Raw genomic sequence first — 24,412 nt, 5'->3', positions numbered from 1 at the left:
ACACAAGATTCAGAGTGTTCAGAATTCCCCTCTGAGTTGAGTGTCATTACACTTGTAACTAGTCGATATTTGATAATAATAATAATAGAAATATATTTAAATTTTTATATCCATACAAAGTAAATTTTTCCTGGGATTCATCTCTCAATGAGACAAAATGTAGCTGCTGTGCCACACATCCACGGATGAGCCGTTTTCATTGAGAGATGGACAGAGGATTCCGAATCATTTCTGGTTATTTTGCTGTGCCTTTCACTGGCGCCAGTCTGGGTAGACTTGGTGGACACTGATGAGTAGCGAGGAGCAAGAAGAGCTTTGCTCATTGCAATGTTACGCATTTGAACTTTTCTGAAGCTATGTGCCAAAACTCACACACACAGTCATCAGTCCAAAAGTATTTGTCATTGTCTTTCTGCTGACAAAACTGAAACCAAACTCGCTCGCATCGAGTCCACTGAGACTCACAGCGGCCTACAGGGCAGGGTAGAACCGCCCCCTGTGAGTTGACTTGAACTCTTCATGGGAGCAGAAAACACTGTCTTTCTCCTGCAGTTTGGAACCGCTGATCTTGGGCCCAACTCCAAGTTTCTGGAAAGCAGAGACCTGGAAATCCTGCCTTGCAAAATGACTTGCCACCCGCTAATTAGAGTCATTCAGTGGTTTGTCAGTACACCAACATTTCAAATCGTAGGAGAGGGCAAGGACCTGTCCTCCTGAACTAAGGGAAGGGTGATTGGGAAAGAGTTTTCTTAGAAAACAGTAAATGCCGGAGCTGAGAATCTAGCCGTTGCTTTGAAACTATGCACGTTCTCGGGGTTCTCTGGGTCCTGGTCTCTGTGTGGACCTCCGTTACATATAACCTATGTTATTATATATAACCTATGTTATATATAACCTATGTTATTACCTATGTTATAAGCCCTCCGGTTTGTTAGACTCCTTTCGTCCTCTGTTTCTCAGTCACAGGATCTCATGAAGCATGTTCTTGAGACTCACCAGCAGATTCTGCACCGACCATTGTCTGCATTTCTTGTTTCCTTAAAGTGAGACTCCAAGTTTACAGCAGTGGCCTGAGCTAGGGGTCCAGAGCCTCCAGCTTCCGAAGCCTTTGTGGAAATTCCACAGTGAATTTATTGAGGAAGCATCCAAATTTGGGGAAAGAGATGAGGTCTCTGACAGCAGAATGAACTTACCTCTCCTGCGTAGGGGAACTTCATCCGGGAACTAAACGGGCCAAATGGTTGTATCATGTAAATCAGAAGATGCCTAAGACTTCTCCTAGGTCAGAGTGGGCCGTAGCTCCTGGCCGGTGCTGAAAGGAAGAGACTCTTCCCCAGCTCTTGTGGAGTTTCTCCTACAGCGGACCCGAGCTCAGGTTCTAGACTTTCCTGAGAACGAGGTAGCCAAACCACACAGCGTGATGCTGGAGGGAGCCTGGAGAGACACGAGTCTGGCATCAAAATAGAAGGAGAACACCTTAGCTGGGAACCTTTGGGAGCTGCATAAAAGCAGATTCTTGCAAATACAAGCTTTGGTCGGAGAAATGGAAGCCGGGAAACTCATGGGCGCTGCTTTTCCTACACAGGTGCTCTTTACTATGGCAGCAAAGTTCCTGCAACCTCAATCCCGTCTTGGGCCAATCCTTCCCCGGCGCCCGAGGTCCCACTGCATGCAATTGGAGCTCAGATCCTCGAGGCGACACCTCCTCCTCATGTGAATAGAGGTAAAGGACCCTTCCTTTTCTTTCTTTTTTTAAAAAATTTTTATTGGGGGCTCTTACAGCTCTTATCACAATCCATACATGTATCCAACACATCTGCACATATGTTGTCATCATCTTTTTCAGAACATCTTTCTACTTGAGCCCCTGGCACCAGCTCATGTACCACCTCCTCTCTCTCACCCTCCCCTTCCCCAAGCCCCGTTGATAATTTATAAATTATTCTTTTTTTTCCATGTCTTTTTTTTCCCACACCAACAGCCTTATATCATTTATTGTTAAACTTGATTAGGAAGCAAAAAACCAAGGAATAAACCAGATTATTTGCCAATAGAAGTTCAAGTCATCAGATGGGGACAAAATTTGAGCCTGGGAAAATGCGGCCATGCGTGCCACCCTTCAGGGGGCTCCTTACAGCACCAGCTTGGTTCTTCTCCAATGTCTTCTCTTGGAGTTGTACCTGATTTTATTACCGGTTTTCATTCGAATCCATTGGGGAATGGGCCGATTCTGCTTCTGTTTCTTGGCCAGGAATCTCTTGATCCTGAAAGTCTTATGAGACGACATGGTGAAGTCGGAGCACCACCACACTCAGGGTGGCAGAGAAACGGAGAGAGGGAGGAGAGGCTTTTTTTCATGTCTTACACCGACTGCTGTCTCATTTCACCCACTTTTCTGCTGTCCACCCCCCTGGGATGGGGGCCATACATTGATCATCGTGATGGGTTCCCCCTTACTCAACCTCCCCCTACCCTTACCCTCCTAGTATCGCTGCTCCCCTTATTGGTCCTGCAGGGTTTATCTGTTCTGGATTCCCTGTGTTGCGAGCTCTTATCTGTACCAGTGTACACATTCTGGTCTAGCCAGATTTGTAAGATAGAATTGGGGCCCCTTCGTTTTCATAGGAATCACTGCCTGCCATTGAAGAAGACCACTTCAATTCTGAATGTACAAAGAGAAACTTCTGGAATAGAACAGAGAGTCCTGTCACAGGGGAGGTGGTCAATGCGGGGTCAGTGGAAAGGACACCACCTTTGAGACTTACACCAGCCGAGCGAACTTGATCAAGTTACTTAATGTGTTTGCATTTCATGTCCTTCCTGTTGAAAGGGGGCATCCCGACACTGAGGTAGCCAGGTGAATGAAATGCTAGACTTCATTGAAAGTGCTGGCACATAATGCTGTTAGGTGTTGTCAGGTTGGTTCCGACTCGGAGCGACCCAGGGCACAACAGAATGACACATCGTCTGGTCCTGCGCCAGCCTCGCCCCTCTTGTGTTTGAGCCTATGGTTGCAGCCACTGCGTCGCTGCATCTGGTTGAGGGTCTTCCTTTTGCTGACCCTCAGCTTTACCAAGCACGATGTCCTTTTCCAGGGACTGGTCTCTCCTGACAACATGTCAATGGTACAGGAGATGAAGTCTTGCCATTCTTGCTTCTTAGGAGCATTCTGGCTGTACTTCTTCCAAGACAGGTGTCTTTGTTCTTTGGTCGTCCGTGCTAATTTGAATATTCTTCACCAGCACCATAATTCAAATGCAACCATTCTTCTTTGGTCATCCTCATTCGGTGTCCAACTTTCACATGTATCTAAAACCATTGAAAATACCACGGCTTGAGTCAAGTGCACCTTAATCCTCAGAGGATCATCCTCGCTTTTCAACACTCTAAACACGTCTTGCGCGGCCGTTGTTCTCAGTGTGGTGCATCAGTTGATCTCCCTGCCTCTGGGTGGTCTCCTCATCTTTCTCCCGCGGTTTCAAACAGCTGACTGTGGTTAGCAGTCTACTGCACCACGGGGTCCACGTCCTGGGAAGAGATACAGTTAGTCAGCCTCAAGCTACTTTCACCCCAATCACAAACATTAAACTCCACTCCACCCCGCAAAGAGCACTGCCATGAAGCTGACATCGAATTTCTGAGCTTATAAATCTCTATGGAAGCTGATAGCTCACCACCTCCCTCTATTGGCTTACAGCCTATCCAACAAAGCTAACTTAAACATGTTTCGTTTCTCTTACTTAGAATTATACCAGCTCAAAGTGGCAGCATTCATTTGTTCATGCTTATTATAAGGCGCTCTGCTGAAAGTGTAAGGAAAGTGTTGAACTGCTAACAGTAAGGTCGGCGGTTCAAGCACACCAGCTGCTGCTGGGAATAAAGGTGAAGCTACCCGCTCACTGAAAGATTTATAGCCTCAAAAACAGGATGTAAATTCTTTTTTTAATTTAATCATTTTATTGGAGGCTCGTACAACTCTTATCACAATCCATACATCCATCCATTGTGCCAAGCACATTTGTTGCCATCATCATTCTCAAAACATTTGCTTTCTACTTGAGCCCTTGGTATCAGCTCCTCATTTTCCCCCTTCCTTCCTTCCCTCCCCTCCCTCATGAGCCCTTGATAATTTATAAATTATTATTACTTTGTCATATCTTACACTGTCTGACCACTCCCTTCACCTACTTTTCTGTTGTTCATCCCTCAGGGAGGAGGTTATATGTAGATCCCTATAATCAGTTCCCCCTTTTCACACCACCCTCCCTCCACCCTCTCAGTATCGCCACTCTCACCACTGGTCCTGAAGAGATCAGCCGCCCTGGATTCCCTGTGTTTCCAGCTCTGATCTGTACCAGTGTGCATCCTCTGGTCTAGCCAGATTTGGAAGGTAGAATTGGGATCATGATAGTGGGGCGGGGAGGAAGCATTTAGGAACTAGAGGAAAGTTGGATGTTTCATCGTTGCTACACTACACCCTGACTGGCTCGTCTCCTCCTCTGGGGTGAAAGTAGCTATTTTCTTCCAATAAAGGATTTCAAAACACCATCTTTGTGTAAAGTAAAGGACAGTTCATAAGATTGTCTTTTTTCATTTAGAAAAACAAACTAGTTGAGAACGTCTAGCCTACTTTTCAGTGATTCCCTCTTGCCCAACTCCTGACAGAGCCGTGGTGGTGCTGTCTGATAAGTGGGGAACGGTTTTGCTATCAGCAAGTTAGCAGTTCAAACCCACCAGCTGCTCTAAGGTAGAATGATGAGACTTTCTACTCTCATAAGGTGTTACCGTCTCAGAAACCCATAGAGGCAATTGTAGCGTATCCAATGGAGTCATTATGAGTCAGAACCGACTCAACAGCAGTGAGTTCAAGAATACCCAGCCCCAACACAACATCAAGTAACCAAATCATTATGGGCATGGCATGAGATAGGTGGTGCGAGGGCTGCAGAAAAGCATAAGATTTTGTCTCTGCCTCGATTTAGTTGATGTTGACTCTCCAGCTACAAAACCAAAAATCTTGAAAGTGAGTGACTACAAAGTAGTAGATCAGGGTGGCTAGAGAGCTTGTAGTCAGATATCTTGAGTTTGAATCAGCAAGCCACTTAATACTCTGTTCTGGGACCCTGGAGAAGTCAAGTCTTATCTCTGTAAGGATACCAAACCAAACTCAATGCCATCGAGTTGAGGTAGGCTCATAGAGACTCTGAAGGGCAGGGTAGAACTGGCCCCTGTGGGTCAGCTAGGAACTGGAAACACAGGACAGATGATGCCTTCAGGACCAGTGGGGCGAGTGGTGATACCCCGAGGGTTGAAGGAAGGTAGGGTACAAAGGGGGAACCGATCACAAAGATCTACATATAACCTTCTCCCTGGGGGACAGACAACAGAAAAGTGGGTGAAGGGAGACATCGGTCAGTTTAAGACATGAAAAAATAATAATTTAGAAATTATCAAGGGTACACAAGTGAGGGACAGTGGAGAAGGGAGGAGGGGATATGAGAAGCTGTTACCAAGGGCTCAAGTAGAAAGCAAATGTTTTCAGAATGATGAGGGCAACAAATGTACAAATGTGCTTGACATAATGGATGGATGTATAGATTGTGATCAGAGTTGATTTTTTTAAATAGTGAAATATTTTTAAAAAGACTAACTCTTATTAATGGGAGTAGAAAGCCCTGTCTTTCTCCCAAAGAGCAGTTGGTGGTTTAGAACTGCTGACCCTTTGGATTGTAACCCAATGCATAACCACAATGCTACCAGGGCTCCTCTTATAAGGGTACAGTGAGAACAAATTGAGTTAACATTCGTAAGGACATCGAGAAAACAGTAACCTTTCTATGCATGGCAGCCTGGTCTTCCAATGTTCTGTCCAGAAATCATAACCAGTGCATTTCTCTCCCCCACCAATCTTCCACCCCCCTGCTTCCATTACTGAGACTAGAACCATGGTAGCACTGCGCCTTCCTCTCTGCTCTGTTTCCAGATGTTGTAGATTCTCTCAAAATATCTCTGGGAACTTTTCCTCCATTCCAATCTTGTTCACTCTCCTGGTTCATACATTTAATATCATATCTCTTGCCTATATTACTACATGAGCTCCTAAATGCCCTTACTACTACTACTTTGCATAGGAAAGTATTTATTTATATTGCCACCAGTGATTTTTGCCTAAAATGAGGGTCGAGTCATGTCACTTTTATTCTCAAACGCTGTAAATAGCAGCCCCACAGAATAAAGGTTCCTTTGCTAGCATGGCGTTCAAGGATAGCTATCCGAGACAGCGTTAGATTTCGTCTTCTTCTGTCTCCTCAGGAGTCCACCCCTACTGCCAACTGCTCTGGGAATAATCACATTAGGTCTTGGATCAAGAGAAAAAAACGTGGCACAAAACTAAAAATCACTTCATTATACTTGTACCAAACATTGTCTAACTTGATGCTTTTCAGGATTTTTTTTATCCTCACCCAATTAAATTGGCAATGAAATAAACAGGTAAATAAATATCGAGAACCATCAGCCAGTGTGGTTGCATCAAGGACTGCTCTCGGGAGCAGCTTGATCATTCATTACTCTTGGAATTCATCCATCTTAACCCAACATGAATCAATCATATTGCAGCCCATTTATTTTTTTCCACTTTGTATGGCTGGTTTAAAGAAACAAAAACTATCTATCATGTGTTCCGTCTTCCAGTGTGTTTCTCTTTCACGTTTCATCTTTGCTAATATTATGTATGTCTCATACAAGGCCTAGGTCAGTGGTTCTCAACCAGTGGGTCATGACCCATTTAGGGGGGTTGAATGACCCTTTCACTGGGGTTGCCCGATTCATAATGGTAGCAAAATGACAGTGAAGAAGTAGCAACGAAAACAATTTTATGGTTGGGGGTATCACCACAACATGGGGAACTGTCTGAAAGGTGGTGGCAGGAGGAAGGTTGAGAACCGCTGGCCTCTGTGACAGTGACATGGTCAGTGTCCATTAGATTTACTGAATCACATAAGCCTCTGCAGGCAGTTCCTTGAGGAAAGGGTTATGGGTCCCCAGTACCTAGAACAGGACCTAGCAGGTGAGAGAAGCACAATAAATATCTGTCCTTATTAAATGAGAAAAGTCCAGGGATAAAATACTGTTTAAAATCTTCTTTACTGTGACTGTTTTTCTTTTCTTATGTTTTCCAGTTGAAAATGACCCACACTTCATCATTTACCTTCCAAAGAGCCAAACAAATATCTGTTTCAATATTGACTCCGAACCCGGAAAAATTCTCAACCTGGTTTCTGATTCAGAAGCAGGTAAAAGAAAAAGAAAATTTATTTGTATTAGAAAAACTAACAAGTGTGATCTTTCATTGTCCCTCTCCCTCCCCAACTTTCTTACCTTAACCGATGTGCTACATATTTCAAACTCCAATCATCAATGATAAACTAGCTATAAATATAATCTTAGTATTTTGAACTGTTAAAGTCACGTATTCTCCTCAAATAAAAAGTATCAGATCTTATTGTGATATAATGAAATTATTATCAATTATAGTGGTATAAAAAAGAATTACAAGAGAACTACATGATTTAATTTCTGAAGCACAATAATTCTCCCTGTTGTCATGTTTTATAAATATAAATTATGGTGCACATGGACATAATATCATGCAACAGAGAAAAAAAGACCTTTTGTTCACCCCCTGCAGGGATTTTGGTCAATGGTCAGCTCACTGGTGCCAAGAAGCCCAGGAACAATAAACTAAGCACCTATTTTGGAAAGCTAGGCTTTTATTTCCAGAGAGAAGACATAAAAATAGAAGTCAGCACTGAGACCATTACTGCCAGTCACGGTCCTCATGTCACCGTCTTGTCCTGGGCTGACACAGCACGCTTCCATAATCACGGGCAAGTATTATCATGTTGGAATCCGAACTTGTCTTTGACACATGACTACATAAATGAACTCAGATCGCAGCACCATAAGCACAGAACTTAAAACCATTACTTTAAATTTGAGGAATCCCAGGTTCAAGTTCATGTTCTTACCCACTACCCAGCTCCTTGGCAGCAGAGACCATGTGTTTTGTTCATCATTGTGTCTCAATATTAGCCTTGCATCAGGCATAAAGATAGATACATAGATAGAGATATTAAGTACTGAATAAATGTGTATGGGATAAGTAAGATAACTCATAGTCATCCTCTAGGCTAGAATAGAATTTCTCCTTAGAATTTCCAGGACTCTAAATCTTTATGACAACGGATAGCCTCATCTTTCTCCCTGGGAGCAACTGGAGGATTTGAACCACAAAACCTGTGACTAGCAGCCCAGTACTTAACCTACTATACCACCAGGGTTCATATACAAACTGACAGAATTTTAGAGTTAGGAAATAAACCAACAGCATGAAGCAAAAACAGTGGAAAACTCTAGAGAAATGATGACTTCCACAAACTATCATGATCCCAATTCTACCTTACAAATCCTGCTAGACCAGAGGATGTACACTGGAATAGATCAGAGCTGGAAACACAGAGAATCCAGAACAGATAAACCCCTAAGGACTAATAATGAGAGTAGAGATACCAGGAGGGGAAGAGGAAGGTGGGGTAGAAAGGGGGAACTGATTACAAGGATCTACATATAACCCCCTCCCTGGGAGATGGACAACAGAAAAGTGGGTGAAGGGAAACATCGGACAGTGTAAGATATGACAAAATAATAATAATTTATAAATTATCAAGGACTCATGAGAGAGGGTGCAGGGAGGGAGAGGGGAAATGAGGAGCTGATACCAAGAGCTTAAGTAGAAAGCAAATGTTTTGAGAATGATGAGGGCAACAAATGTGCTTGACCCGATGGATGGATGGATGGATGGATGGATGGATGGATGGATGGATGGATGGATGGATGGATGGATGGATTGTGATAAGAGTTGTATGAGCCCCCAATAAAATGATTTTAAGAAAGAAAGACAATGATGATGACAACATATGTACAAATGTGATTGATATAATGGGTGTATGGAGTGTTACAAGAGCTGTAAGAGCCCCTCAGAAATTGTCTTTAAGAAAGAAAAAAAGAGCCTGTTCTGCAGTAGTCAATTCCTTTTTTTGACTTTCACTCTAGGGTGCTTGTCTCAGTGAAGAAAGGAAAATCTGTGACTATCACCCTGGATAAAGAGATGTCCTTCACAGTTTTGCTGCATCGTGTTTGGAAGAAACATCCAATCAATGTAGACTTTTTGGGGATCTACATTCCCCCTACAAACAAGTTTTCACCCAGTGTTCATGGACTAATAGGTAAAGTATTAAACCACCCTGCAAGTGGGCGTAACAATCTAGGCTTTCGTGACTTTTGGATGACAGTAGTGAAAAATGGGGAAATGGCACAGAAAGGAGCTAACCTACTGATGATGGAGATGGCTCAGACCTGTACAGGCGGACCATCTACCATTCCAGACAGGGTGTTCCCTGAACCAGAATTCAAGAATCACAGATAGGATGTTAAATCTAAAACCCAAGCCAATGCTGACTCATGGTGATCCGGTAGGTCGCAGAGTCAATTGATGCTCCATAGGGTTGGCAATCGCTCTGTTCTTCTGAAAGTAGATCCCCAGGACTTTCCTCCGAGGCACCTCTGGGTGAACTTGAACCACCAACATTGTGGTTAGTAGCCAAATGCCACCAGGGCTGCCAGGTTAAGAGAAAGGAAAGGTCACCGGGAGAGATGTATTTTCAGTTTAGGCTAAATCATTGTTTCAATGAGAGAGAGGTGAATATTCCCTAGTTTTCTAGGATTAGGGTCCAATTTAAGAATATGACATCACAATCAAACCTCATTTCTATGATTCGAGTGACACTTTTACATGCTAACCTTCCCCCCACTCCCATCAGTGCTTTGCTTTTACTGGTAGATTTGGAAGATTGCTTTTATATATATCAGATTGCTTTTACTTTATATCTAAAGTCACCATAAAAGCCACCCCGAACCCACAGTGGTTGAGTTGAGTCCCTCTCGGAGTGACCCAAAAGGACCGTAGAGAACTGGGGCACAGGGTTTCCCAGGTTGTGACCCATAGGAGCTGACAGCCATACCTTTCTCCCGCAGAGCCTGGCTGGGTTAGCAGGGCTGCCCTTCTGAGAGCACCCCACCTCTCCCAATTTCTGCTTCCAACTCTTTCCAACATGGCGTTTACCCTAAAAGTCCAAAGTATAGCGTGACTCAAGAGCCTGTCTTTGAACTGTGGATTCAATGTCTGGACTCTTTCCCTAGGCCAGTTCATGCATGAGCCCAAGATACATGTTTTCAATGAGAGGCCGGGAAAGAACCCTAAGAAGCCGGAGGCAAGCATGGAAGTGAAAGGACACAAGCTGACTGTCACCAGGTAAGCCTCAGCACACAGGGAAGCAACACAAAGGAGGGCTATTCAGGTTGACCCACATACCGAAGTCCAAGAGCAAGAAAAGCTCCCCCTAGCATGACACCCCTCAAACTATATCATGCATTAGGAACAGATAGATGCCTGTATACTTTTGCATGAAAGACACTGTAGATAACTCATCTTTATTTATTTGTTTTTAAACCACTTTATTGGGGGCTCATACAACTCTTATCACAATACATACATCTACCCATTGTGTCAAGCACAATTGTATATTTGTTGCCATCATCATTCTCAAAACATTTGCTTTCTACTTGAGCTCTTGGTACCAGCTCCTCATTTTCCCCCTCCCTCCCTACAACCTGTCCCTAATGAACCCTTGAGAATTTATAAACTATTATTATTTTGCCATGTCTTACACTGTCTGACTTCTCCCTTCACCCACTTTTCTGTTGTCCGACCCCCAGGGAGGAGATTATATCTAGATCCCTGTAATTGGTTCCCCCTTTCTACCCCACCCTCCCGGTATTGCCACTCTCACCACTGGTCCTGAAGGAATCTTGTCCTGGATTCCCTGTGTTTCCAGTTCCTATCTGTACCAGTGTACATCCTCTGGTCTAGCCAGATTTGTAAGGTAGAATTAGGATCTTGATAGAGAGGCAGGGAAGGAAGCATTTAGGAACTAGAGGAAAGTTGTATGTTTCATTGTTGCTACACTGCACTCTGACAGGCTTGTCTCCTCCCTGCGACCCTTCAGTAAGGGGATATCCAGTTGCCTACAGATGGGCTTTGGGTCTCTACTCCTCACTCCCCTTCATTTACAATGATATGATTTTTTGTTCTTTGATGACTGATACCTGATCTCTTCGACACCTCGTGATCACACAGGTTGGTGTGCTACTTCCATGTGGGTTTTTTTGCTTCAGAACTAGATGGCCACTTGTTTACCTTCAAGCCTTAAAGACCCCAGACACTAGATAGCTCATCTTTAAATACGAATAAATGCTAGATATGAAAAAAAGACTAGATATGAAATGTGTCATAAAATGCCAAGACCAATAAGCATATTTATCAGTTGTTCTCATCTACATATATTAGAAGCGTTATGGTGACAAATTGGATCATTGGAAAATAGGGAATTATTAAAATTACTATGTACCATTGTGAGTGAGAATGAATGTATGACAGAACCTGCTTTTTGAAGGTTATGCATCTACTGAATGCATTGTTGAGTGTTTTTTCTTAAACAAACCCTATAATAAAGCTCCTTTTGAAGATATCATAGAGATTTGAAAAGTATGCCATGTGTACAACTTTTAAATTTATCATTTTTAGCATTGTTTCCTTACTTAGAATTTTTACAAAGCAGCCAATTTTGCTTTCTTAAAGATAACTCAAATGATACGAATGTCAGACTTCCTGATATGGAATTAAACTATATTATATTATAATAGTAGTTACATCATAAAGCTTCAATCAGTAGTCCAGCAAAAATAGATTTGTAAACAAAAAATCTCTTGGTGAGCATACTACTCACCTATTAGCATACTAGAGAGCAGTCAAGAAATCAATCAAGAAATCAATAAACATTATTGAACATGGAAGAAGTGGTCAGTCTGAATCCTCTCCCTGGGGGATGAACAGAAAAATGGGTAAAAGGAAATGTCGGGCAGCGTAAGATATGACAAAATAATAATAATAATTTATAAATCATCAAGGGTTCATGAGGGAGAGAGAAGCGGGGAAGGAGGGGGAAAAATGAGGAGTTGATATCAAGGGCTCAAGTAGAAAGCAAATATTTTGAAAATGATGTTGGCAACATATGTACAAATGTGCTTGACACAATGGATGTATATATGGATTATGATAAGAGCTGTATGAGCCCCCAATAAAATGCTTTTTAAAGAATTAAAAAAAACAAACAACAGAGTTTGTCCTACAAAAAACAAACAAACAAGAAAGAAAGTAAAGTTTTGCTAAGGGGAGCTGATATCAAAGAGTTCAAGAAGAAAATGTTTTGAAAATGACGGTGACCACAATTTTACAATTATGCTTGATCTAATTGAATTCTGTATTGTTATATTATCTGTAAGATCTCCCAATAAAATGATTGTAAAATTTTTTTTAAAAGAAAGAAGTGGTCTGAATCACTTAATAAAGTTATTTGAAGTTGGTACGAGAGCATCTATAATAAGCTAATGTCAGGAGGCAAATATTGGATTACCATTTCTGCTAATGGGAGCACTTCCGGATACATATACTGAGACTGGGGTGACCTGTGGGCTATGTGTAATTATATAGATTTCCGACACTTACAAAGCTCTTTTAGCCTTGCTGATAAATGCCTAGAAGGAACACCACTCCACTAGACGCCTCAGCCCTGGTGCTTGCCTCTCGCTCCTGGAAGCATCCTACTCTACAAGGGAGCCTTGGGCTGAAGACAATCGTTTTACTTGCTCTGTGGGTCAGGAAGCCTGCCATCCTGGGTCATGTTCTGCTGCCTCTGGTGCCACCAACCCTCTGAGATCACAGCTCTTGGATTGAGGAAGCTTCTCAGAGAGTCAATTCCAACTCAGAAAAAGCCTATAGGTCATGGTAGAACTGCCCTGGTAGGTTTCAGAGACTGTAACTCTTTATGGGAATAGAAAGTCTCATCTTTCTCCTGCCGAACAGCTGGTGGTTTTGAACTACTGACCTTGAAGTTAGCAGCCTTTTAAGCCTTTAGGGTCCAGAGGACACAGCTTACTCCTGACTTTTCTTTCTTCATGGCAGTGAGCTCTCCCGTCCTGCTTCTGAGATACTCATTTTAAACCCAGTGGGGTGGCAAAACTGACCATCGCCCACATGAGAGTTCATAAAGCCCCAATCCCCATGTTATAGTTTCATAAACTCAATCAGCAAGGGCCTAGCCAGGTATCTGAATATGGCCCCATCCCGTGATCTGGGGGGAGATATGAAGACTGTGGCTAGAAGAGCCACATGAAACCATTCATCACTGCACAGCTGGGTTACTTGAATTATCTAAGTGTGAAATAATTATTCTAGGTCATTCCAATACTTATCGCCAGGTTCTGATGCTTCATTCAACTTAGGGAGTTAGAACGGATGGGAGCAGGAATGAATGGAATGCATAACCCTTTTATATATTTAAAGCATTGAGTTGTATGAATGGTTCATGAATTACTTGCCACCGAGACTGGTTTTCTTTAAAAGATGAGTGAATTGAGAGGACACATGGTGATTGAAAACCAGGTCTTGGTCTCTCCCCTGACTGTGCGTATCCTTCACCTTGCAGAGGCTTACAGAAAGACTACAGAACTGATCTAGTGTTTGGAACGGATGTCCCCTGCTGGTTTGTGCATAACAGTGGAAAGGGTTTCATCGATGGACATTACAAGGATTACCTGGTGCCTCGCCTCTATAGTTATCTTAAACGGCTGTAAGAGTTTTCTAAATAAAGTTTTGGAATTCATTTATATAAATACAATTTTTCTCTGTCACTTTGTCGCTGTTCTTCGGTAATCAAAAGGTAACCATACTTTGTGGTAGTTTATAGAACATCATACAATATATAAATAAATAAATACTTTGCAAAGATACTTAAGGATGTTGTTGGATTTTCAGCTGTAGGGTGTGTAAAACAGGGAGATGTACAGAAAACCTGGCCTCCAGATTTGGCATTTCTTGTGATCTTGCTATGTACTATTGAGTGTCAGATCCTCAGCCTTGCCAATAGAGTATGTTTTAGGGTCTCAGCTATATGGAAAGTTCAATTTAAAAACAAAGCAAAATAACAATCTTGCTGCTGAATTGATTCCTACTCATCGTGACCCTGTAGGACAGAGTTTCTGAAACTGTAACTTTTTTTTTTTTTTTTGAAACTGTAACTTTTTATAGGAGCAGAAAACGTCATCTTCATCCCTCGGAACAGCCGGCAATTTCCAACGGCTGACCTTGCAGTTAGCAGTCCACCTTGTAACCCATCACGCCCTCAGGGCTCCCAGTCAGTGCAGTTGAGAGAAGTCATTGATGAGCGTGGAATGAGGAGCGTGGAATGATCTTTGTAGCTAAGACATACAGGCACATCTCCTTTTATTGTGCATTGATTATTGTGTGTGCTTTGCAGATAGTGGGTCTTTTTTCCAATACAAATGTGCTCACTTCATATCTCTGAGTCACACTTTGGTCATTCTCACAATAGTTCCAACTTTTTCATAATTTAATAGAGACCTTTAATAGAGATAATGGTTTGCCCAAAACCAAACCAAACCTAACCGACCACCACAGAGTCAATATGACTCGAGAGTTTCTAAGGCTGTGAGTCTTTCTCTTGTGGAGCACCTGGTGGAGTTGAACTGTTGACCTTTTGGTCATTTGGGAACCAAAAGTGCACTGTGTGCCCTTGGGGACCAAAGAAGCATGTGTCTCGCTTTGATATTTGATTTGTTTGTTGTGGTATTTGGCTGGATGCCAGTGGTCTGGAAATGAATATACAGTATCTCCCAGGTACTCCTGTACTAAAATTCTAACACCACTTAGAGAGAGCCTTGCCAAAGTAGCTGTGATTCCATAGTACAATGGCCAAGATTCCCTCCAGATTCTTGATGTCTTAGTGGATTAACCTCATTCTATTCAGTTATTCTCCAGATCAAGTATAATACAATTGGGTCAGTTTCTACCTAATGAATTATAATCACATTAAGTGACTCCCTGACATTGTGAAAAGATCACCTCAGGGATTCTGTTGCTCTTCGCAGATTTAAAATCACTGGGATACTAGCTCTGATGGCTAATTGCATACAACGGTATTACTATCAATGAATTCTGAGAGAATCAGAATCCCAGATTCTCTGGAAGCTTCTTCAGCCTGTGAGCTAAATTTCACACTTTGATGAGTAGATTTATTGTGCCAATCTGGCCAATAGGAGCATGTGGGCTTAATCAGGTCAGTTTGATTGGGGGACAAAGAGATAAATGGCTCTGCAAAAACTGCCCCCCCCCCCTCTTGCTCTCTGGTGATCAGAGTACTGGAGCATGCGCGCTGCTTCTGTAGCTAGTTCTCTGCCTCAACCTGTGAGCTACACTACCTGTGGGCCAGGCCAATCCATGGACCCTGTCACTAGAGCTTGAGGCTCCTTCGAGACCTGGTACACACATCACTTTAGTTTGAGGCTGGTAGATTCTGTCGACTTGCATTGCTTACGTTATAGCCCATCTGGGCCTGTAAGATATGACAAAATAATAATTTATAAATTACCAAGGGTTCATGAGGGAGGGGAGAACAGGGAAGGGGAAAAATGAGGAACTGATGCCAGGGACTTAACGTGGAGAACGAATGTTTGGAGAATGATGAGGATAATGAATGTACAAATGTGCTTTTATATAAGTGATGTATGTATGGATTGTGATAAGAGTTGTATGAGCCCCCAATAAAGTTATGCTAAAATTATTTTTAAATTAATAGTTAAATATATAAATGCATAATAATTAAAATAAATATCATTTAAATTATTTTTTAATTAAGTTCATTTTCATAAGGTCGGGGCTCTGGCGGAGTAGTGGTTTGCATTGGTCTGCTGTTCAAAGCCAGCAGCTGCTCTGCAGGAGAAAGATGAGAAGTCGACTCCTGCCAAGCGTTCAACTTGGTAATTTATAGGGGAAGTTCCCCTCTGGCTGATAAGGGTCCCATCTGAGTCAGATTCCATTTGATGGCAGTGAGGTTGTTGTGTTGTATCCCCCTGAGGGTGAGAAAACTCAATCACTATAAAGAAACAAAGAAATAATTAAGAGAATTAAACAAGGACTCCCTCAGTGTTGATAAAAATGAACCATGGGTCAGGAGTTATTTTACTGCCCCCTCCTATGAGGTCTTATGCAAATAACTTGGCATGATTTAAAGGAACACTTACTAGCATAAAAAGTGGAGACTTCTCTTCAGCCTAATTCTCAAAAGAAATAGACTGGAAAGACCCAGTAAAAGCAAAATTAAAAGTACCTAGCTATCTGTTAAGATTTAGTATCATTTTTATTACTTTTTTCCCCACACTGGCCAGGTCTACATGGGTGATTTATGAAATAGCCACCTAAGAGAAAGAAAATTCAGGGATGTTTTCCTTTAATGGTAAAAACAATTCCATTCTCCAGTGAACACTATCGCTGTGGTCCTGCCAGTAAGCCTTATGATCAAGGATACTTTATGTGTATTTTCAAGCCTCCAATTCCATTTAACTACTGTAGGAATCTCAGCTTAACGACATCAGGTAACTTACTGAATAATCTACTGAGTGACCTTGCTCTTACCGAGATACAGCAGTTTGAAATTTGCTGTTCCAGATTACAACGTTTCTCTTTACCGCCCTACTACTATGTGTGTGTATCAGTTCACTGAACACTGTCCATCGCACTACACCAGGCATCTTGCCTTGACGTCTCTTCTCACTGTTCCATCTCTGGAACAGTTCACCCCTTACGTACCAGAGGCAACTGTCTGCTGAATGCGTTTGATTCAAAGGCGTCAGCCAACAATAATAGGCGGTTAGAAGTAGATGCCACAAGGCAAAGAATAAATCCATAAACAAGGGAATGGGATTCAATGACATTCAAGGGAGAAAATTCAGGGCATTTTTCTTTCCAGGACAGCAATGACAGTATATTAGGTATGATCTCAAGCAAGTTGTTAAAAGTAAACCCAAGTTTGTGAAGCTTCAAGAAGAAAGAGAAAATAATAAATCAATACAAGACTTTATTTTGACTATCTTAAAAGTCATTTTGCTCAACATAGCCACCATTGACGTCTAAGAACTTAAAGGCAGTGTTCAAAATTTTACAATTATATTTTGTGCTTGAGATATTTTTTTCATTGAATGTAAGCTAAAGTGTGCTACTACTTAATGCTTTCAAAAGGATGCTGGAGTAAAGAATTAGGAGGTCCATGTAGCCCAGAATCAATAAAGCCCACATGGAAGCACACCAGCCTGTGTGATCATGAGGTATCGAAGGGATCAGGTGTCAGGCATCAAAGAAAAAAATCTTATCATGAATGCAGGGGAGTGCTGGATGGGGACCCAAGGCCTATCTGCAGACAACTGGACATCCTTGTGCAGACGGGTAGCAGGGAGATGAGTCATTCAGGGTGCAGTGTAGCATCGATGAAACACATAACTTTCCTCTAGTTCTTAAATGCTTCCTTTCCCTACCCCCCACTACAATTCCAATTCTACCTTACAAATCTGGCTAGACCAAAGGATGCACACTGACTGGAACAGACAAGAACTGGAAACACAGGGAATCCAGGACAGGATTCCTTCAGGACCAGTGGTGAGAGTGGTGCTACCAGGAGGGTGGGGTGGAAAGGAGGAACCAATTACAAGGATTTACATGTAATCTCCTCCCTAGGAGATGGACAAAAAGGTGGGTGAAGGGAGATGTCGGAAAGTGTAAGCTATGATAAAATAATAATTTGTAAATTATCAAGGGCTCATGGGGGGGGGGGAATGAGGAGCTGATACCAAGGGCTCAAGTAGAAAGAAAATGTTTTGAGAATGATGATGGCAACAAATGTACAAATGTGCTTGACACAATGAATGTATGTATGGATTGAGATAAGAGTTGTACAAGCCCCCAATAAAATGATTTAAATTTAAAAAACAAAACAAAAATAATAATTAGGAGGTAGAGATGAAGTGTTTTTTGTATGAATCAAAACCATTGACTCCAAACATCTTCGTTTGGTGGGGGGGCATATATAAAATCTGCCATGTTTTATTTCATTATCAGGGACTAATCTTTTTAAAACTCTCCAGTCAAATATTATTGTTGCCTCCCTCTGTCAGCAACACTCACTGCCACTTACTAAATACCTAGTATTATATGGCATCTTCGAGACATGTCCTGTGGTTTTCACAACTCTGCAAAGACATTCTTTTCGATAATTTACAGATTAAGCCATTGAAATTCAACGTTAACTTTATTAGAGTGAAAAGGCCAAAATCAACCTCAAGTGGCCCAACTCTAAACCTAGACCCTTTCCACGACACGATGTTGCCATTTCTCAAACACCTTCATTCACCTAGGAAGGGCTCTCTGTAAAGGTACTACCATCCTACACTGTTCTTTATATTCGCTCCAATGGTTGTTTCTACTTACCAGCATCTACGTCCCCATCTTCTGATTCATTTCCCCCTACCTCTTAGCCCGAGAGCTGACTCAGGGGTTGGCCTATGAATCGGGTCTGGCCACTTAGTATGGATTAAAATGACAACTCAAACACACTACCTTTGAGATGCTTCTGACTCAGCATCCCAGTAGGACAGAGTAGAACTGCTCCTTTCTGCTAGCTACTAAGACTTTAAATCTTTAGGGGAGCAACGAGCCTCATCTTTTGCTCTCAGAGCAACTGGTTACTTAGAAGCGCTGGCCCAGAAGTTAACAGTGCAATTCGTAATCCACTACACCACCAGGCCCCTTCCCACTCAGTATAGTCCAATCTTACTTAGAGGATGGTCCAGATGTGTGCAGTTAGACTGTTCTAGGTCTTTTGTTTGAACTATCACGTCGTTTTTCACCGGTTAAGATGTAAACCTGGAGATATCGGTAGTCACCTTGCCACAAGGAGTGACTGCGGATCGAGCTAAGAAAGAGGAAGAAAGGGATGCAGAGACCTGCTGTTTATACTCTGACCCCACAGAACCAGTACTGTTTTTAGGAAAACTCTTATTTTTTGCATAAGCAAGTATGACACGGGTCTTGTTTTGTACTCCTATGTAATACACTATCCCATATGTTAAAAATGTATAGCTCACCATTAAAACCTGGGTATAAATAGCTAAGCGCTCATGATGTTAACGGAAAGGTTGGCGGTTCAGATCCACCCAGAGGGACTGTGCGTAAAAAGGTCTGGTGGTTTATGCAGGGCAATGGATTATTTAGCGTGGCTCTTCTGGCCAAGCTCTCTCACCAAATGACCTTCCCCGCATGGGTCTGGTAAGGTGAAGACAGTGACAGGATTCACCTGTAACTTCAAACGGGCGCACCATCCTGCTGTGTACAACATGACCGCTCTGAGAAGCAGGACACATCACTAACAGCACGAGCTCAGAGAGGAGCGCCTCCCCCCACCCTAGATTTCTCTGCAGAGAACTGGATTCAGACAACAGCTGTAACATCAGAGGAGCGGCGGCAGAACCGGAAGCCACAAGATGGACCAGAACCCTGGACTTCCCAGTCCACAGAGCAAGTAAAGCTGAGTGCATTGGTGCAGGGGGCGCACTTACAGAGCCGGGTGCCTCTGGGCAATTAATCGGGGAAGTGGCGCTGTGTGCCTGCAGGCTGAGACTTACGGGAGTGGCATGTCCCCAGAAACTGAATTCAGGGAGCTGGGGCTGCTTACCTCTGGAGCTTTAACTGAAAGGCCTTTGGGGCGGGGTTTCTAGCTGAGTGGTATGCCCTTTGGGCAGTTATTAGCAGGCATGGCAGAAGAGCAACTCAACCCTGGGAATTTCTCACTGGCATTACAACTTAACTTGCTCAATAAACCTTTTAATCATAAATTTTGTCTGAGTTCTGTGTAGTCATTGCAATGGATATTAGTAAAATAAAGAACACTAATGAAGACAACTCAGTCTACTTATAAAAAATCACCCACTAAAATGCTATGCTCTACTCGGACACACCTGGGACCCACATGGGTACGACTGACTTGACAGCAACTGTTGGTCACTGGAGGCAATGTAACAACACAACCATTTTCGAAAAGTCTGGTAGTTCCTCAAAATGAGCAGTTACCATGAAACTCAGCAATTCTACTTCTAAGTTAGATCCGCAAGAAAATGAAAACATATTTCACATGAACGTTTATAGCAGCACTATCTGACAGCCCAAACCCAGGAATAAATCTAATGTCCATGACCTGATGAATGGATAAACAGATGTCATGTATGTATACAGTAAAATGTATACAGTATTATTCAGCTGTAAGATGGAATGAAGAGCTGAGATATGCTACAACATGCACAAATCTTGAAAAGATTATAAGAAGCCAAAAAGACCACATATTGTATAATGCCATTTATATGACATGTTCAGAGTAGGAAATCCAGAGGCAGAGAAGAGATTAGTGGTTGCCAGGGCGTGCTGAAACACACGCTTAGGGGTTAACTGCAAATGACTACAGAGTTTCCTTTTGGGGATGAAGAAATGCACAACAATTAGATAACAGTGAAGATTGTACAACTCCTCTGAGCCAATATATCGAAAACTAAAGACAGGGGTAAATTGTACAGTATGTGAATTACATAAACTTTCAAAATTTATAGTATTAATTTATATTTCAAACACTACTGAAAATATAGATGTAGAACATGTAAAGCATTTCCTCCTCTTACGATTCTAAATTGTTTTGTATAAAACACTTTATAATAATATCCTTTTAATAAAAGATCACAAAAACTGCAAATATACTACAAAGGAACAAAACAAGGACAAAGTTACACAGTTCGCTATATCATAAGACATAATTTTATATAAGTTCAGCTAAACAACTATACAGAAATATTTAAATAAATTCATTTATTTTAATACAAAAGATATACCCTAACACAGTAGAGTTTCATAATGCTTTCGAGAACACCAATTTGATGCTTTGGATTTTAATGTGTTGTTGACAAATTTTCAAACTCAGGCAAGTTTAGAAATGTCTTCATATTGGATCCCTTCAACTCTGCGTCCCTTTAAAGGGCCCTAAAAATAAAATAAAAATTTAAAAGGTTAAGAATATAAATGTACTTAGAAGATGTAATCATGGCTTCATACTTATGGATATATTTACCTTTCCTATTTCTAGAAAGTACTACTAAAGTAGCAAATATTTCTATATTTTTATAAATTATTTTTTCACCTATTTAATCATTTTTTAAGTTTTATTAGCACTTTATCCACATGTCAATATGTAATTTACTTTTAAAAAGTCATCCCTAGCATTCTTGTTGTGAACGACCATATTTCCTTCCATGCTATTTGAAAGAATTCTAAGCGGTTCCAATAATAGGCAGGGTGACAGATTTCCCTGGCCACTCAGTATTTCTTCTGCTCCTTGGATAAACAGTTACTGCATTTCCTAGCTCCCCTTGAGCATGGTTAGATGTGGCCTGTGGTAGAGGTCTAGACCATGCAAGCAAACCGAGTGATGCGCTCCATATCCCTCCCGTTCCCTCCCTTCCTCCTGGCCTGCCTGGCGCAAGTCTACAGGACCACCCAAGAAAGCACATGTGGAAGAAGGGTGAGCTTTGAGCTACAAATCACTTGGAGAAAGCCTCTCCCCAGTGAAGAGCACCCACGTGCTCGCTCAGAATGAGAAGTTAACATCTGAGAAAACACAGCCTTCCTTCAGAAATGCTTCCCCAAGACACAACACGACTCAACAGTAATAATGTATAAACTATCCAGGGCTCAGTGGGGAGGGGGAGTGGGGAGGGAGGGGGAAAATCAGGAGCTGACAGCAAGGGCTCAAGTAGAAAGCAAACGTTTGGAGAATGATGATGGCAACAAATGTACAAATGTGCTCGACACAATGGATGGATGGATGGATTGTGTGATAAGAGTTGTACGAGCCCTCAATAAAATGATTTAATAAGAAAATGCTTTTCCAATATACAATAATGATTTAGTTAAGGGAAAAAGCCTCCAGGTAAAGTATGACCCAGCTTGCATTTTTCAGTGGCGGATTTAAAAGTCAATTATACTTTTATTAAAGAGCAACAAATCCAGGAAATGAGATGAATGCCATAGATTTGGGCAATTAAACAAATAATTTAGAAAGTTAAGAGTGATTTTGAATACTAGCTATTAGCAAATTTCAAATACGACAACTGACACTAAATATTTTTGAAATAGCAAGAGAAATCAATTAAAACATACATGTGCTTTGTGGCAGTGACTCAGACAAGACTTGGGGCCAAACAATAACATGCATTATGTGGGCAGGTTACAGAAAAAATTAGAGAAACATTCAGCAGGTGGGTTTCTTTTTCAAAGGTACAGTTTGCTTCATAATCAAAACGCTTTTCATGTGGAGGCATATAAATTCATTCTATGGCAGTACATGGGGCTAAAGAATTAAAGTAAGGTGTCTTAGCAAGTTGTCTTCAGAAAGAGCAGAAACTTGCTTTTCTCCTAATTGCCCAATTCTGTTTAGAAAACTGAAGTGCTGTATCATATATCTTTAACTCTCAACAACAGGATTGTCCATCTCTAGTACAGCAACTATTGTTTGGGAGGTTAAGGCATTATAAAGATGAAGCTGTGGATTTATAATGGAGACAATTAGCTCTCAAAATCTTAAGAACTGTGGGCCAAAGGCATCTCGATTGAACAAAGAAAATCCTTAATAGCCATTAATTGTTTTGTATGCTACTTAGATGAAAATATAAAGCAGGATATAAAATTTAATATTAATAAACTATTATCTGATAATGAATAATTATTCCATGGTTCATATGGATCATGTCAAAGAGAAAAAATCTTTTTAAAAATCTGCTAAATTAGACCCTTGAAATGGTACTATGGATTCATTTCCAAAACACATTCATTCATCCAGGAAGACAGAGAAAAGCTTAATTTACATAAACGCGCCCCTTTTCAAATGAGAAGCTGAATGGTTTTTCTGGAAACCTTCCTGATACATGTGAAACCGGTCCATGGGCGAGATTGGGGAAGCTATGAACTCCACAAGGAGAATCTGTGAGTGGGCAGGTACGTGCGACAGTGCAGAGCCCAAGCTCTCAAAAGGCTCGCCATGGGGACGGTCACGTGCCCCCAACGCTAAAAATCACTGTGCTGGACACGGAGATACCCGGTCAGAGAGAGACAGGGTACCGTACACCAAGAGTTCTGCACAGAACTAGACAATGAGTAGAGCAAGCTCATTTCTTCAGAAGACCGCTTAGACCTCACTTGGCCTCACTCACAAAACCTGTCAGTGCTAAGTCAATCATTAATTTTATTTATACCAGAGATCTTTACATTAATTATTTTACTGATCTCTGCCAAGGCTTCATGAAAGAAGGTGAATCATTAAGCAAAATGTTAATTCATATATATATAGATCGATCATTTTATTGGGGCTTCTTAACAACTCATGTTATCCGACACATTAGTACATACATTGCCACCATTCTTTTCTGGACATTTACTTTCTATTAAGCCCTTGGGATCAGCTCCTCTTTTTGTTCCCTTTCCCCCACCTGCATGGCCCCTACATAGATTATAGATTGTTAATTATTTTCATATCTCACCCCAACCACTGTCTCCCTTCCCCTCTGGTTTCTGTTGTTCTTCCCCCTGGATGGGGGTGGGTGGTTATGTGCCATTCATTGCTATTGGTGCCCCTTTCCCTCCCCATGTCTCCCCGCCTTCCCACTACCCTTTTGCTATCTCTATTCCCATCCCTGTTGCTGGATTTCATGAATCGTGGGCTGTATCTCTTGTCTACACCTATGTACATGCTCCCGTCCAGTCCAGAGTGGGAAGCAGCACTGGAGTCATGGTAGTGGGGGGTGAGGAGCCCTCAAGGGATCGGATGTATATTGTGTGATCCATCGATGCTCTACTACACCCTGATTGACTCACCCCCTCCCTTGGTCCCTTCGTGGGGGATGTTCCATTGTCCACAGATGGGCTTTGGGTCTCCGCTCCACAAAATGTTTTATATTAAGTGTGAGGAAAAAAAGAGTAAGGAATCGAAACTGTACATATTATATAAAAATTCATAAATAGATCAAACTAGTAATGGGGGATTATAATAAGTTCTTAAATTATTTACACTACATTGTACTTTTCCGGTTGTATTTCTTTCATTGTTGGAGAATAAAAGGCTTTACTGATGGCCATCATTGGGGAACTGAAGCTTATGGACGGACAGCCAAGCATCCTCTTCTCTGTTGTGTGCCTTCTCCCAAACCATAGGAGCGAAGGCACGTAGAAGAAACAAACTCTTCAAATAAAACAAAGACAAAAACTGATGACAAAAGAACAATGGTATGTTTTCAA

The 24,412-nt window shown here is 41.7% G+C and overlaps 2 protein-coding genes across 2 annotated transcripts in view; one reads left to right on the top strand and one right to left on the bottom strand.

The window, feature by feature from the left end:
* The window catches only part of ITIH2 (inter-alpha-trypsin inhibitor heavy chain 2), a 50,152-nt gene extending 36,340 nt beyond the window's left edge, over positions 1 to 13,812 (top strand). Inside the window, exons 16-21 of the mRNA XM_075553403.1 lie at positions 1,586 to 1,723; positions 7,182 to 7,295; positions 7,691 to 7,889; positions 9,115 to 9,287; positions 10,261 to 10,372; positions 13,665 to 13,812. Of these exons, the coding sequence (XP_075409518.1) occupies positions 1,586 to 1,723; positions 7,182 to 7,295; positions 7,691 to 7,889; positions 9,115 to 9,287; positions 10,261 to 10,372; positions 13,665 to 13,812 (884 nt within the window). The remainder of the gene's footprint in view (positions 1 to 1,585; positions 1,724 to 7,181; positions 7,296 to 7,690; positions 7,890 to 9,114; positions 9,288 to 10,260; positions 10,373 to 13,664) is intronic.
* Positions 13,813 to 20,382: 6,570 nt separating this feature from the next.
* KIN (Kin17 DNA and RNA binding protein) overlaps positions 20,383 to 24,412 on the bottom strand; it is a 37,128-nt gene continuing 33,098 nt past the window's right edge. The window contains exon 13 of the mRNA XM_075552407.1: positions 20,383 to 21,106. Coding sequence (XP_075408522.1) covers positions 21,044 to 21,106 — 63 coding nt within the window. The 3' untranslated portion in view covers positions 20,383 to 21,043. The remainder of the gene's footprint in view (positions 21,107 to 24,412) is intronic.

The sequence above is a fragment of the Tenrec ecaudatus genome, chromosome 6, assembly GCF_050624435.1.
Source record: "Tenrec ecaudatus isolate mTenEca1 chromosome 6, mTenEca1.hap1, whole genome shotgun sequence".
Taxonomy (NCBI): domain Eukaryota; kingdom Metazoa; phylum Chordata; class Mammalia; order Afrosoricida; family Tenrecidae; genus Tenrec; species Tenrec ecaudatus.
The sequence above is the reverse complement of the archived record's forward strand: the minus strand, read 5'-3'. Positions and strand labels throughout refer to the sequence as shown.